At 41.1% G+C, this 15,908-nt stretch overlaps 1 protein-coding gene across 1 annotated transcript in view; it reads left to right on the forward strand.

Moving 5' to 3' along the window:
• Nucleotides 1-15,908, forward strand: part of LOC138979831 (serrate RNA effector molecule homolog) — a 62,823-nt gene that overhangs the window by 35,539 nt on the left and 11,376 nt on the right. Inside the window, exon 12 of the mRNA XM_070352581.1 lies at nt 2,694-2,810. Within this exon, the coding sequence (XP_070208682.1) occupies nt 2,694-2,810 (117 nt within the window). The remainder of the gene's footprint in view (nt 1-2,693; nt 2,811-15,908) is intronic.

Consider the following 15,908-nt stretch of genomic DNA (forward strand, 5'->3'; position numbering starts at 1 on the left):
GCTCCCAGTCTACGGTGACACAAGGTTATTGGGTGAGTATAAGTTGTGTCACTCTAAGAGCTTGAGGTAGAGACACAGTGAGATCCTAGCTGGAGCCAGGAATACCACACCAGCCTTTTCTCCCTCGCTCGAAGAGCCTGAGGTAGAGACACAGTGAGATCCTAGCTGGAGCCAGGAATACCACACCAGCCTATCTCACTCACTCCCAGTCTACGGCTACGCGTCGTTTTTGGGCGAGAAACGTGGCAACTCGGGTGCTGACTAAGACCTTTGTCAAGTCAGAACTATGCATCAGACCAAGAGAGTACACCTCCTGCCTCAGGCAGGGGCCTGAAAACAACTCTGCATAGTCACCCTAGAGCTCAGCTCCACAAACAGCTGAAGTGCCCCAGAGCTCACAAAGCTATGCTGGTCAGACAATGCAACACTTGCCGCCCACAGCCACGCCTACTGAAAATCCAGATATGGACTTGGGTGATCTAGGCAGAAGTACTACTGAGATCACAACATAAGACATCTTTGTGAGTTCAACTACCAGGGGGCAGAACTTTGCATCAGCCCAAGATAGTGCACCTTCGGCCATAGGCCGGAGAACATCACTGCATAGTCATCTAAGAACTTGTGAGCTCTACAGAAATCTGGAGTGTCCCAGAACCCACAAAACCTATGCTGGGCAGACAACCCAGCAGATGCCACCTACAACCATATTTACAGAAAACCTAGATCAAGGACCTGGCTGTTCAAGCCAGAAAACGGTCCTGCTGAAATCACAAATGGGACCTCTCAGTGAGTTGCATGCCAGGCATGGCACCCTCTTGAGTAAGACAAGAGCGGTCATTTAGCCAATAAGGGCTCAGAGATGCCCATGGTCACTGGGGACCCCCTCACGCTATAAGTGTGGAATTTCAAAGTAAGAAGCAGGTTTTCCCCTTGGGTAAAGGCAATACAGCTGGCTGTCTTTCACTGGCTATTCTAGGACAAATGGTACCTATAACCATTAAGGGTAGGCTTATAGCCCCCACATGCGTTGAGACAGGCACAGGTAAGGTGCAGACAGTGACCGTACTGCTGAGCGCACTTGCGCTTACTTCCTGTCACGCAGGAGGAACAGCTAAGTCAGCCTGAATTTACTCTGGTATCTGTGCCTACCATCCTCATTAGAGAGGTAAATTCAGAGAGGATATATATATTCATTCATGCGACTGGCACAATTGTTTGCCATGGAAAGTGGTGCCTCAGACCAGAATTCTACAGGATCTCTGGAAACTCTGTCAATCTCCCTTAAATGGAGGATCAGTCGCAGAGACGCACCTTGGTGATAAGTTCAAGGTATTAGAGGAATTGTTATCTCTGACCATTCCTCATCTTTTAGGTCGTTCACCTGATCCGCCTGCAGAACTTTACGTTGCTGGGGAGTTGGGTCGCTCAAGGCGCATAATGGCAAGTCATAACCATAACCCAACATTGATTAAGACAAGTGATCAGAGGAATAGTAACGACCATCGAGTAGAAACCAGCTCTACATTGACAGGTGGGACTTTCTTTCGATTGTCCCTTTCTGGAGCAAGTTGACACAGTGGCAACAATGCAACTTGCCACTCGCCCGACTCAGGATTTCTTGCTTCTCAGTCCGATGATCTATCCTTTTCTTCCCCCGATTTTACAGGGGGGATTCCGGACAAATGGGCTGAGTCGGGTGAGGTGACACTAGATTACCGATCGAAAGTCAACCCTCCAGCCTGTTATCTATTCTCCTATTAGTTAAATTGAGGTGATGTATTCGAAAGAAATATGTATTTTTTACAAGTAAAATGACTATTTCTAAGAATACTCACCTCAATTTAACCAGAGACCCTCCCACCAACCCCGCTATTGACTTAATAGCTTCGAATTGAAACTGGGGATTATGGGCATTGGCACATGCGCAGAGAGGTACTACCGACAAAGGGAGACTACTCCCCTAAATGGTATACCGACGGAAATCTAGAGTTAGCGACCTTGTTTACAGTCTAGTACTGGTAACATAGGACGCTTCTCAGTCTAGCACTCGTAAGTAAGGTAACTCCTATTAGTTAAATTGAGGTGAGTATTCTTAGAAATAGTCATTTTACTTGTAAAAAATACATTTTTTATTTTTTATTTTATGCAATTTATATCACGCACATATTCAAGGCGCAGGGTTTATTTATGCCGTGTGAGGTGGAATTTTTTTTACACAATACATCACGCATTCACATCGGCCAGCAGATCGCAGCCATTTCGGCGCATATCCTACTTTTCACGGCCTATTATTCCAAGTCACACGAGTATTTTGGTGGACATTTTTATCTATGCCTATACAATTTTGCCAGGAAAGACCCTTTTGTCAATCGTGGGATCTTTAACGTGCACACCCCAATGTAGTATACACGAAGGGACCTCGGTTTTTCGTCTCATCCGAAAGACTAGCACTTGAACCCACCACCTAGGTTAGGAAAGGGGGGAGAAAATTGCTAACGCCCTGACCCAGGGTCGAACTCGCAACCTCTCGCTTCCGAGCGCAAGTGCGTTACCACTCGGCCACCCAGTCCTGGTATAATTATGTCCAAGAGAAAAGGGAGCACTTATTTCATGTAAAAGCCTGGACAGATCTGAGATGGTGTACACAATCATTTACATGGGAATGAAGGTATGTTTACACTGTGTGTCATCAGGCCTGGAGGAGGAACCCTTGCCACCTGGCACAGAAGCGGCGGCAGCAGCAGCAGCGGCAAACGGAACGTCGGAAGACAAAGAGAAACAGGAAGACAAAACCACACCTAACAACAAAGGTAAGGAACTACAGAAAATGTCTGACTGGTAGATAGGTCAGAAGGAATGGTTTGGCTACCAACAGGGACAGCCAGCCTGCACATAGTTATGCGCACTTTGCTGCTAACCGCAATTTATGCCATGCTATAGCGGGACAGAGAACTTATTACCGCATGGCATTCAGGGAGCCTGCAGCTGCTGGCTTACCACACTACTGCTTCTGAGTGGCTACTGTCTTAGGCTATGTCTTGACCAATTTAACTTTTATGAGTGCAGAATCCCTTTGAGCTTACCGGGGTCGATCAAGTGCTTGCTGTTTTTATTTGTTATTCATTTATCCATTTGGAGGAATTTTTCCTTTTTATTGACTCACATGCGAAGCAAAAGTGAGTCTATGTACTCACCCGAGTCGTCCGTCCGTCCGTCCGGACGTCCGTCCGGAAAACTTTAACGTTGGATATTTCTTGGACACTATTCAGTCTATCAGTACCAAATTTGGCAAGATGGTGGATGATGACAAGGCCCCAAAAAACATACATAGCATCTTGACCTTGCTTCAAGGTCAAGGTCGCAGGGGCCATAAATGTTGTCTAAAAAACAGCTATTTTTCCCATTTTCTCTGAAGTTTTTGAGATTCAATACCTCACCTATATATGATATATAGGGCAAAGTAAGCCCCATCTTTTGATACCAGTTTGGTTTACCTTGCTTCAAGGTCAAGGTCACAGGAGCTCTTCAAAGTTGGATTGTATACATATTTTGAAGTGACCTTGACCCTGAACTATGGAAGATAACTGTTTCAAACTTAACAATTATGTGGGGCACATGTTATGCTTTCATCATGAGACACATTTGGTCACATATGATCAAGGTCAAGGTCACTTCGACCCTTATGAAATGTGACCAAAATAAGGTAGTGAACCACTAAAAGTGACCATATCTCATGGTAGAAAGAGCCAATAAGCACCATTGTACTTCCTATGTCTTGAATTAACAGCTTTGTGTTGCATGACCTTGGATGACCTTGACCTTGGATCAAGGTCACATGTATTTTGGTAGGAAAAATGTGTAAAGCATGTGAGTCGTATGGGCTTTGCCCTTTTTATTCAACTATAACTCTGTATGAGTCGTAGGTTTGAAAAGTGTGTTAAGGCAATGAGCGGCACCAGAATGACCAAAATGGAACATGGAAAATACATGCAGGCAGGTTTCACAATCTTGAATCACAGACTTCCTTTTTTTCAACAAAATCAACCTTGACACAGACCTTTGAAATAATGTTTTTATTCAAGCCTTACATCCTCCTGGATGGAATCAAGAAAAACATCTGTATGCAGACACATTCTTGTCGACATAATGTGATATCTTGTTACAGTACCCGATCAAACAAAGGGATAGACTTGAACAGAATTTGATAACCATTTATTCAAAAAATACTGCCCAGAGGCTTTAATAAATTAAGCAATAACAATGCAAGCAAAATATCATTTCCGAGCTCAGTGAAAAAAGCAGCAAATAAGGACTAATTATGGGAATTTCGTTCTTCTGAACTGCTATTTCGCTGTGATGCACGTCATGAGCATACCTTAAAAAAGTAACAATGTCAATCGCACTCCATTTCTCTTTTTTTTTTTTAAAGTAGAATCATTGACCAATAAAAATAAAACGATCTTGGAAAAAAAGTTACATATTCTTAAAAATAAATACCTGAAAATGTAACCCTACCCTCTAAATGGTGACATCATGACAGCGAAAAAAATACCGAACAAGTCATGTGAAGCGATAATAAAACATTAAGTTGGTTTGAAACTAAAAGATCAACATTGGAACCAGGGACGAGTCATTAACAATGCTAGTGAGATTTGGCTAGCCGAAAGCAGAAGACCGAGACGGGTTGCCTCTGCGATGCATATGAACAAAAAAGGCGATTTTTCTCATTTGAGCAGATTTTCACACTAAGCATGACATATCTGTTTATACATTGGGATCCAGGAAATCGAAAGGATACAATTCAATGACTTTTGAATATGTAATCAAAAGTGTTATTATTCTTTGCAATTTTTAGAATGTTATGTAACAAATTTAATAATACAATTCTGAACTTACATAACTTGACGAAATGTAAAACAAGTCGCGTGAAGTGATATATAAACCTGTAGTCAATCTACAGGCATCAAATTGAAGGATAAACTCAAAAAAACAGTCATCGGCGAGACTAAATTCAGATAGTCTCGGTTAACCATGCCCGAAAACCGTCACGGGTCACACTCGTCTCCGCGAAGCATACTCAACCTGTTTTCTTTAATTCTGAACGCGTTTTTAAAGTAAACATTACATATGTATATATATATATATTTTAAATCAGAAAAAGATAAGAAGTACAATGCAGTAATGTTTGAATCTGTAATGAAATATTTGTTTTTGATGACAATTTTAATGAGCGAACTTATTCGCTTATTTTCAAGCTACCTAGCTCTAATGCAATATCAAAGTCCCGACTGAGTCAAAGATTACTTGACAGTTCCGCCCCAACTATCACAAAAACGGAAAAGACGTCCTCAAAGACTGTGGCAGAGTACCTTAACGCAGTCCTAGTATATCCACTACAGACTGAACTGTGGCATAGTACCTGGATGCAGTCCCAGTATATCCACTGCAGACTGAACTGTGGCATAGTACCTGGACGCAGTCCCAGTATATCCACTACAGACTGAACTGTGGCATAGTACCTGGACGCAGTCCCAGTATATCCACTACAAACTGAACTGTGACATAGTACCTGGACGCTGTCCCAGTATATCCACTACAGACTGAACTGTGATATAGTACCTGGACGCTGTCCCAGTATATATCCACTACAGGCTGAACTGTGGCATAGTAATTGGACGCTGTGTCAGTATATCTACTACAGACTGAACTGTGGCATAGTACCTGGACGCTGTCCCAGTATATCCACTGCAGACTGAACCTTAATTGGCACAAGAATCAGAGAGGAAGAGGTAACCTTGGCCAATGGTGAAAAGGTGGTTAACAACAACCAAGGACTGTTCTCTGACACTGAGTCTTGCCATTTCCACTTGAACATCAGCGCACATTTTGATTTTTTTTTTAAATCCAAGTTGAGGAGATGCAGACCATCGAGAGTGTTGGCCCTACTTAGAGCAAGATGAGATCCTTACACCCTAAAAGTGTGCACAGTTTTAGAGGTCTAGCTTGAAACACATCAGAGATAACCCCAACGTTAAGGTGTTTTTTTGTCTACGGACATGGGGACGGACACATGTGAATCCTAATACTCACCATTACATAGGTGAGTCAAAAACACTGCCCTAAAGTTTGGCATTTGGAAAGTTAAAACAAGTCGCGTAAGGCGAAATTACTACATTTAGTCAAGCTGTGGAACTCACAGAATGAAACTGAACGCACTGCATTATTTCACAATGACCGTAGTCCGCCGCTCGTGCAAAAGGCAGTGAAATTAACGAGCCTGTTTAGTGCGGTAGTGGTTGCGCTGTGCTGCATAGCACGCTTTTCTGTACGCTTCGTTTTAACTTTCTGAGCGTGTTTTTAATCCAAACATATCATCTATATCTATATACGGCTTGTGTGTGTCTGTCTGTCTGTCTGTCACTTCGCGATGCACGGCCAAAGTTCTCGATGGATCTGCTTCAAATTTGGTGGGCATATTCAGATAGACCCCGGACACAATCTGGTCGATGAAAATTTTCAACACGTGCTCTAAGCGCGGCGCGGTGAACCGATATTGGTTTTTCTGTAGATCCATTTCCAGTAACTCTTCCTTATCTTCTCCAGTGTTTTGCGCGTTTATCTTCCTTCCTTCGTGTGGCGTCAATCTCGTCAACACGTGCTCTAAGCTGGCGTAGCCGGCGAACCGCCACGCTGCATACTCCGTCTCGCGATTGCGAACCGCCACGCTGCATACTCCGTCTCGCGATCCACCCGACGAAGCGGGTAATCATCTAGTATCTATATGTTTTTGGAACAGGAACCGACAAGGAATAAGATGAAAGTGTTTTTAAATCGATTTCGTAAATTTTATTTTAATCATAATTTTTATATTTTTAATTTTCAGAGCTTGTCTTTAATCCGAATATAACATATTTATATGTTTTTGGAATCAGAAAATGATGAAGAATAAAATTAACGTAATTTAGGATCGTTTTATAAAAAATATATGTTAATTGCAATTTTCAGATTTTTAATGACCAAAGTCATTAATCAATTTCTAAGCCTCCAAGCTGAAATGCAATACAAACGTCCGGCCTTCGTCGAAGATTGCTTAGCCAAAATTTCAATCAATTTGTTTGAAAAATGAGGGTGTGACAGTGCTGCCTCAACTTTTACAAAAAGCCGGATATGACGTCATCAAAGACATTTATCGAAAAAATGAAAAAAATGTCTGAGGATATCATTACAAGGAACTCTCATGTAAAATTTCAAAAAGATCGGTCCTATATGATCGTGACTGGCTGTTATTCCAAGTTGAAACGTTTTCAATCTGCTGTCTGACGTCATCAAAGTGTTGAAAAACGTACGGCGATGTCTTTAAAACTCTCACTTGACCACAACATTCACATTGCAGTACATTCAAGGATTGAAAAAACCACAGGCATTGATCAGACACAGTCATTGAATGTTGCTATTTTACACATGAATCTGCTTAACATTTGGTAAGAAATGCAGGCATGAAAACTTTCTCTTTTCAGCGGAATTTCCGCCGTTGTTTTGTCAAACTTTCGCTTTTTTTTTTTAAATTTCCGCCGGGAAAAAAAGAAGACCCCCCAAAGAAAGAGGCAAAACGAAAGACGTGGCAAGCGTTACCCCCGCCACTGCTCAACAGACAATTGGATAAACCGTAAATTGCCGAGTCCGCAAACGGATCGACTTGAACAAATTTTTCTCTTGGAAATTCGGAGGTTTCCAAAGTTTGCGATGACCCTCTAACAGATGAAATGTGGCGATTTCCACAGCGTGGGGCCGCGAATCGGATCATAGAAGGACTGAAGAACGATTGGAGGTGGAACTGGCTTGACCGAGAATACGATGGCTGTCATATTGGCGACGTTATCAGGAAAGTGTAGGTGAGAGGCAAGGCATTCTGTGTCGCATACATACATGTACGAAGACATTGAAGTACGGCAGTCGTGGGTTCGTGGCACTTCAGGCACACCTTCCCGTACGAAACGTTCTTATAAGAAATTGGACCCAATTTCATATAAGATTCTTATAAGAGTCTTGTATGACAATTTCATATATGTGGCTTATAGGTATTTTAAATGCAAATGAGGTAAATTCTTATAAGAAACTTATATGAATCATATATATGAACCTATAACCTGAGCTCATATAGGTCTCTTATATGAATCTTATATTCTCTTATAAGAAAGATATCTAGGTCTCTTATATGAAATGTTCATATATGAGACTTATAAGAATCTTATATGAAACCTACATCTCCCTTATAGGATTCTTATATGTCTCATATATGATATTTATATGTCTCATACTAGACACACGACCTTGACCTACATTTGTGTTTACAAGGGAAATAACACCTGGTTAACCCAATTTAACTGTCTTGACTTTGAATTATAATGAATCCAACTGCAAAATACCTTTTGGTTCAGTATATATACATATCTTTACTGAAGTTGTGTTTATTTTGAGGGCAAAAACAAACAGATCTCTAAATCACTGGTCACAAGAAGAGGAGTAAGACATGTTCATTGTCCTCTTCAAATCCAATACTTTGAAACTTGAAATTATGAACAAGAAACAACAAACAAGTTACAGCCACAAATAATTTTCTTGAATATGCACAGCTGTCACAGTTTCTTGTTGCTTGAACCAAAGTAATGCTGGTAAACATGATTTGATCACCTGATGCAGAACCAGAACTGTAAAGTAAAACAAATAATGGAGGGAAATTCTGGATTTTGAATAAAAACACAAACCTGTCAGTGTCAAGCTGTTGGGTTGGTTGGGCTGCCAGCCACCCACAAACATCAGCATGACATAAACATTCTCTTCACATATTCATACATCAAGTCCAATTATTTCTGTAAGAACTTTGCATTTTAGTCCTGCTCTTTCACTGATTTTCTGCTAAACATCCTCACAGAGCTGCTGTCACAAAGATGGCCGTTCAGTCAGGGGGAGATAATGCTCAAGGCAAACCATCCACTTCCTGTTCATATATGAAACATATATGAAAGCCAGTATTGCCAGTAATTTAGCATTGTCCAATATTTTTTCTAAGTCCTGAATTCTCCTATGCAGAAACTAAGTGATGATTCATATAAGAGTCATATAAGATTCATATAAGAAACATATAAGAGAACTATAGGTTTCTGGAAGTGCAGGTTCTCTTATATGATTCATATATGATTCTTATATGAATTGGGGTCTTTTTCATATGAGAGACTTATAAGAAACCTATTCCTACAACTGACATACATAGCTTTTTACTTGTCATATATGAAACTTATATGTTTCTTATAAGAAACTTATAGGTTTCTTATATGTCTCTTATATGTTCATATATGTTCATTTCGTACGGGTTGACACAAAGTGCCACAAGCGGAACTTCCTTGCATTGTACAACATTTACTAGACTGGATGAAACTTTTGAAAATAGCCTGATTTCTACCCTGGATCAATTGGACTGAGGATATGAAAGTGAGGATATATTAAGCTACAAGGGAGCTGCATTGTGCAAAGTAAATTGCATGATTATATGTGTTGTCATCACTGTTTGTGTGTTAAAAGTACTAACAATCGTGTGTATGTTATGACAGACATGAACAACAAAATGCTATGTTTGAGCATGTCTTTGTCTTGCTTAAATTTCTGTGAGAATTGTGTGTCAATAATACTGATATTCTTTATAATCTTTTTAGATTCCAATTTAGTGTTAAAGTTTTCAAAGGGGTCCTCATACAAGCTAACAATTTAATACTCATTTCAATATTTTGAAAAGCTAGAGCCCCTATATTTTCAAGGGCCCCATGCAAGCTTGTTCGTATACGTATGGTTATTTAATGCCAATTTCAGATTTTGAAATGCCTACAGCCCCTTTAGTTTCAGGGGGCCTTATAAAGCTTGTGTATATATAAATATGCCCATTTTAAGGCTCAGAAATGCTGAAACCCCTTCAGCTTCAGGGGGGCTTTGCCCCCTGGCCCCCACAAGGGGCGTTGCCCCTCGACCCCACTGGGGGCCTACTGCGGCCCCCAGGCCCCCACTTTATTTTCCTCTTTTTATATTTAGTCAAGTTTTGACTAAATATTTTAACATCGAGGGGGAATCGAAACGAGGGTATGGTGTATGTGCGTCTGTCTGTGTGTGTGTGTAGAGCGATTCAGACTAAACTACTGGACCGATCTTTATGAAATTTGACATGAGAGTTCCTGGGTATGAAATCCCCGAACGTTTTTTTCATTTTTTTGATAAATGTCTTTGATGACGTCATATCCGGCTTTTCGTGAAAGTTGAGGCGGCACTGTCACGCCCTCATTTTTCAACCAAATTGGTTGAAATTTTCGTCAAGTACTCTTCGACGAAGCCCGGGGTTCGGTATTGCATTTCAGCTTGGTGGCTTAAAAATTAATTAATGACTTTGGTCATTAAAAATCTGAAAATTGTAAAAAAAAATAAAAATTTATAAAACGATCCAAATTTACGTTTATCTTATTCTCCATCACTTGCCGATTCCAAAAACATATAAATATGTTATATTCGGATTAAAAACAAGCTCTGAAAATTAAATATATAAAAATTATTATCAAATTTTTTTCCCCGAAATCAATTTAAAAACACTTTCATCTTATTCCTTGTCGGTTCCTGATTCCAAAAATATATAGATATGATATGTTTGGATTAAAAACACGCTCAGAAAGTTAAAACGAAGAGAGGTACAGAAAAGCGTGCTATCCTTCTCAGCGCAACGAATACCCCGCTCTTCTTGTCCATTCCACGTGCACTGCCTTTGCCACGGGCGGTGGAGTGACGATGCTACGAGTATACGGTCTTGCTGCGTTGCGTTGCGTTCAGTTTCATTCTGTGAGTTCGACAGCTACTTGACTAAATATTGTATTTTCGCCTTACGCGACTTGTTTCACCTCCGGTTGTTTTCATGCCTGGAAATGACCGTCAATCTAGTAGTGCCGGGCGGTCGTGAGAATTCAAGGTTTTCAGAGACAGACAGTAAATAACGTGTTCTGAAATAAAACACATGCCGAAAAATTCTTTAGTCAGCCAGTTGATCATCTGCCTGACAACGGATAGGAAGTGTAAAATTGGTCGCATCATGACAATTTGCTGTGTATGGCGGTTATAACAGACGATTTGTCTGCAGGGCGGTCGTGAGAAAAAATGAGACGGACACCTTGCCCGAGTGACAAAATGACCAAGCGCAAGTAGAATAAGCCGTAGTTAGCCTTTCAAAACCATTTCATGTCGTGATTTGATGTAAATTCCTACTTATTAAAAGCATTTTACGTCCAAACCTTTTGACAGCCATTCAAACTGAACAGATTTGTAATTAATGTTTTTGAGACGGACACATTTAGAAAAAAGACCGTTTACTTCTCATGCGATTGTATCGAATAAATATAAACACATTCATTGTTTTTTTTTAACTAAGTGTGTTCATCTATCTTTCATCTATCTCTGTTCTTTGGTTTCTAATGTACTTTTAACTGGATTTCTTTGTGTGTTTTTGTACTGGTGCCTTTGTCTATTGCAATGTGGCTAAAAAGGGAAATCGTGTCCGTCTCATTTCTCACGACCGACCTACCTCTTTTGCAGGTGGGGAATACAAACTTGACTTGAATTCGATCAAAGTTTATTTTTCATATGTAAATTCCGAGGACATTCGACATAGACCAGTGAAAATTCACGACTAAACAAAACGAAACATTTTATTTAATATCAAAGTCAGGGACATACCCGACTCTGAAGACTGTGAAACCTGTCTGGAGTAACTTAGTTTTCTGGGTAGTTATTGAAGTGACTTATATAAAGAAATGAAAAAATTGCGAAAACTAAAGAACATAGATTGCCGTCGCTATGGAAACTGGCATACACAGCGCCATATTTGATTTCTAGGAAACGGTTAAATTACATATTCTTACCCAACTCACATAGATAGCAATAACTTCATTTTGTTGCTAAGGTATTGAAGCACTCATACATGGTAACATGGGGAGGTAACTCTTAAAACAAAACTATGCCATATAAGGCATGGTCCATGGTGCCCCCCGCTGGTTAGGGGGAGTCCCATATTGGTTGGGACGTCCGACGAGAAAGAATTTACCCGATGCTCCCCAGCACGTCGTAAGAGGCGACTAACGGATTCTGTTTTTCCTTTTACCCTTGTTAAGTGTTTCTTGTATAGAATATAGTCAATTTTTGTAAAGATTTTAGTCAAGCAGTATGTAAGAAATGTTAAGTCCTTTGTACTGGAAACTTGCATTCTCCCAGTAAGGTAATACATTGTACTACGTTGCAAGCCCCTGGAGCAAATTTTTGTTTAGTGCTTTTGTGAACAAGAAACAATTGACAAGTGGCTCTATCCCATCTCCCCCCTTTCCCCGTCACGATATAACCTTCGTGGTTGAAAACGACGTTAAACACCAAATAAAGAAAGTATATTTTACAGCAACATCATACATCAGAAATGCTTAATATTTGGCACAAAGATACACACGACTTTTATCTACAATCATATAGAACGATATTGTGACAAAGAACTACAGTTGAATTTAAATTAATTTTTGAAATACAGATTAATGAATATGCAGTTGGAAATTCATTAATTCTTATTACAAAAATAATTTAAATTCAACTGTAGTCTTTAGCAGACCTGCCTACCCTTAAGATTTGGGCGTAATTTACTATGAATGTTAACCCAAACTACGCCATCACGCTTTCCACAATGGAAGTACGATTTTTAAGAAACCAACAGTACGATTTTTCGCATCTCATCTCGATGTAAATCCGATCAGTATTGTTGCTCTCGCAGAGCTTGCGTTTGCACCTGCGCGAGATCGTTTGGGCAATATCCGGTCATTTCCGGTCTGTTCACAGGGATCGCGTTTACCGGTAATTTCCGGTATTTTACCGGTTAAGATTCGCCAATACCGGAAAAAAAAGTGGATGTCGGTCAGACGTACCGATTGTTATTTGGTTTGACCGGTAAAAAAAAAAGTAGTAATTACAAAAATCGTTTGTCAGTACGAGGGGGGGGAGAGAGAGAGAGAGAGAGAGAGAGAGAGAGAGAGAGAGAGAGAGAGAGAGAGAGAGAGAGAGAGAGAGAGAGAGAGAGAGAGAGAGAGAGAGAGAGAGAGAAAGAGAGAGAGAGAAAGAGAGAGACGAGAGACAGAGAGAGACAGAGACAGAGAGAGAAAGAGCGAGAGACAGAGAAAGAGAGAGAGATTGAGAGAGAGAGACAGAGAGAGACAGAGACAGAGAGAAAAAGAGCAAGAGAGAGAGAGAGAGAGAGAGAGAGAGAGAGAGAGAGAGAGAGAGAGAGAGAGAGAGAGAGAGAGAGAGAGAGAGAGAGAGAGAGAGAGAGAGAGAGAGAGAGAGAGAGAGAGAGAGAGAGAGAGAGAGAGAGAGAGAGAGAGAGAGAGAGGGTGCACCTTATTGAGCTTTAGTATGGAGCATTTAACTGAGTATACGGGCCAAGGCTATCACGTTCACAGCTCAACTTATATAGCCTATGATGTCACGTGACGGAAAGAATGCTATCACACCATTGAAATGACATTCTTTCCGTCCCCTATAGGCGACGAAATAGGTCAAATTTTGTGCACTTTTTAGTGGAAAATTCTTCGACGCCGGAGCGGGTACTGGACCCTTTGTAGTGCACTTGCACTAGAACCGCACTGGGTCCAGTACCCGCTCCGGCGTCGAAGCATTTTCCACTCAAAAGTGTGACCTATTTCGTCGCCTATAGGGGACGGAAGATAGCATTCTTTCCGTCACTGTAGCAGATCTCTGCTTAGAGCTATACGGGCTGTAATCATAGGCTATATAAGTTGAGCTGTGAACGTGATAGCCTTGGCCCGTATACTCAGTTAAATGCTCCATACAAAGCTCAATAAGGTGGAGAGAGAGAGAGAGAGAGAGAGAGAGAGAGAGAGAGAGAGAGAGAGAGAGAGAGAGAGAGAGAGAGAGAGAGAGAGAGAGAGAGAGGAGAGAGAGAGAGAGAGAGAGAGAGAGAGAGAGAGAGAGAGAGAGAGAGAGAGAGAGGAGAGAGAGAGAGAGAGAGAGAGAGAGAGAGAGAGAGAGAGAGAGAGAGAGAGAGAGATTTGGATGGCTTGTTGTGACAGCGCTACAATGTTGCGATTATGTCTCCATTGATGACACTTGATGTCAAGGTGTCAAACATGACGTCAAAAATCAGACATCATACTTTTCGCGCCATTTCTTTCGGTTCCCGGTTCATCGTAAAATCTTTCAGTTTATGTTATAACTATAGCCGACATAGCATCATACCGGGAAATCACGTACTCACACCAGCTTAGATCTTTGTCTACATACAGTTGATTATTGTGAGGCGAGTCGATTGCGATGTGGAAGCAACGATCTTTACTGTCTTTTCTACCCCCAAGAGGTGAGAAAAGGCCTTTGAATGAAGGAACTGAAAGTGAAAGTACTTCACGGCCTAGTACATCTGCAGAGCCCGAGTCTCAAGCGGCGGCAAAGAAACCAACATCGGCATCTTCCACTGTCAAACGATTTCAGGAAAAATGGTGCAAAGAGTTTCTGTGGTTGCGGACAGAGGGGGAGGGGGAGAACTTTCTCATGTTTTGTGAAGACTGCAAAAAAACACGTCAAAAAAATGGTTACACAAGAGGTTGTCGAAATTTTCAACATTCATCTCTCGAAGACCATTCAAAATCGCTAAGTCATAGAAATGCTGTTGGCTCTGCGCGTGAAAACTTTTTGACAACAAAGACTAGGCGAAAGTGAAACTGTAACAGTAAGTAACTAGTGAGTAAGTCTTCCAGTTGCGTGATTACTATTTGCTTTCCTATTTTATTTCGGAAGTCTCTCTCTCTCTCTCTCTCTCTCTCTCTCTCTCTCTCTCTCTCTCTCTCTCTCTCTCTCTCTCTCTCTCTCTCTCTCTCTCTCTCTCTCTCTCTCTCTCTCTCTCTCTCTCTCTCTCTCTCTCTCACAGCGGCTGCTGATGTGTCACTGTCAAGTTGTGCGACAGTTGCTTTGAGGGGGGGAGAAAAAAAACGTCCGCATATCACTGACATATTGATTTAATGTATTGTAAGTCATTGTTTGTCTTTTGCTGGTTGCCTTGGCAAGCTTACCGATTTTCGTGAGAGCCTTGTAGCCAGCTCATGACGTCATACCAGTTTGAAAAATACCTAGCGCGATCACTGGTTCAGCCACATACAAGATAGACGACGCCGTTCGCATTGCAATGCATTAGCGACGCGTGGAAAATCTGAGTCCCCATGAGACAGACAAATCTGACGAGGAAGCTGGTCACAGTGGTGGTAAAAGGATTGCTGTGAGAAAGAAGACAGCCATTCAACAGAAATACAAAGGCAGCTAAATGGAATCGTGGCCATGCCTAGGACCTTAACTAAAAGGACCAAAGCACGTCTTGTGTTCCCTTTGCCACAGTGACTTTTCGTGTGCACACATTGGAAAATATGACTGTGCATAGCACATCGGGACAAATTATCACAAGGATGCAGTAAAGAGAGCTAATAGAAACCAAAAGACAAAAGACGTTCAAATTACCTGTTTCTTTATCAGGAAGTTGAGTGATACAGTAACAAAACTGGAGGGAGAAATTGTCCGAGCAGAAGACTTTAGTGACAATGTGCGAAATGATTGCCGAATGGAATCTTGATTACACTTTCTTCCACCAGATTACTCTTTTTGGCTTGGCTCATTACACCTTGTAATTTTGGGGGTAGGCAGGTCTGTCTTTAGTCAAAATATCGTTCTATATGATTGCAGATACAAGTCATGTGTATCCTTGTGCCAAATATTATGCATATCTGATGTATGTTGTTGCTGTAAAACCGTTTCCTAGAAATCCAATATGGCGGCTGTGTCCATTAGTA

This window comes from Littorina saxatilis, linkage group LG11 (assembly GCF_037325665.1).
Source record: "Littorina saxatilis isolate snail1 linkage group LG11, US_GU_Lsax_2.0, whole genome shotgun sequence".
Lineage (NCBI taxonomy): Eukaryota > Metazoa > Mollusca > Gastropoda > Littorinimorpha > Littorinidae > Littorina > Littorina saxatilis.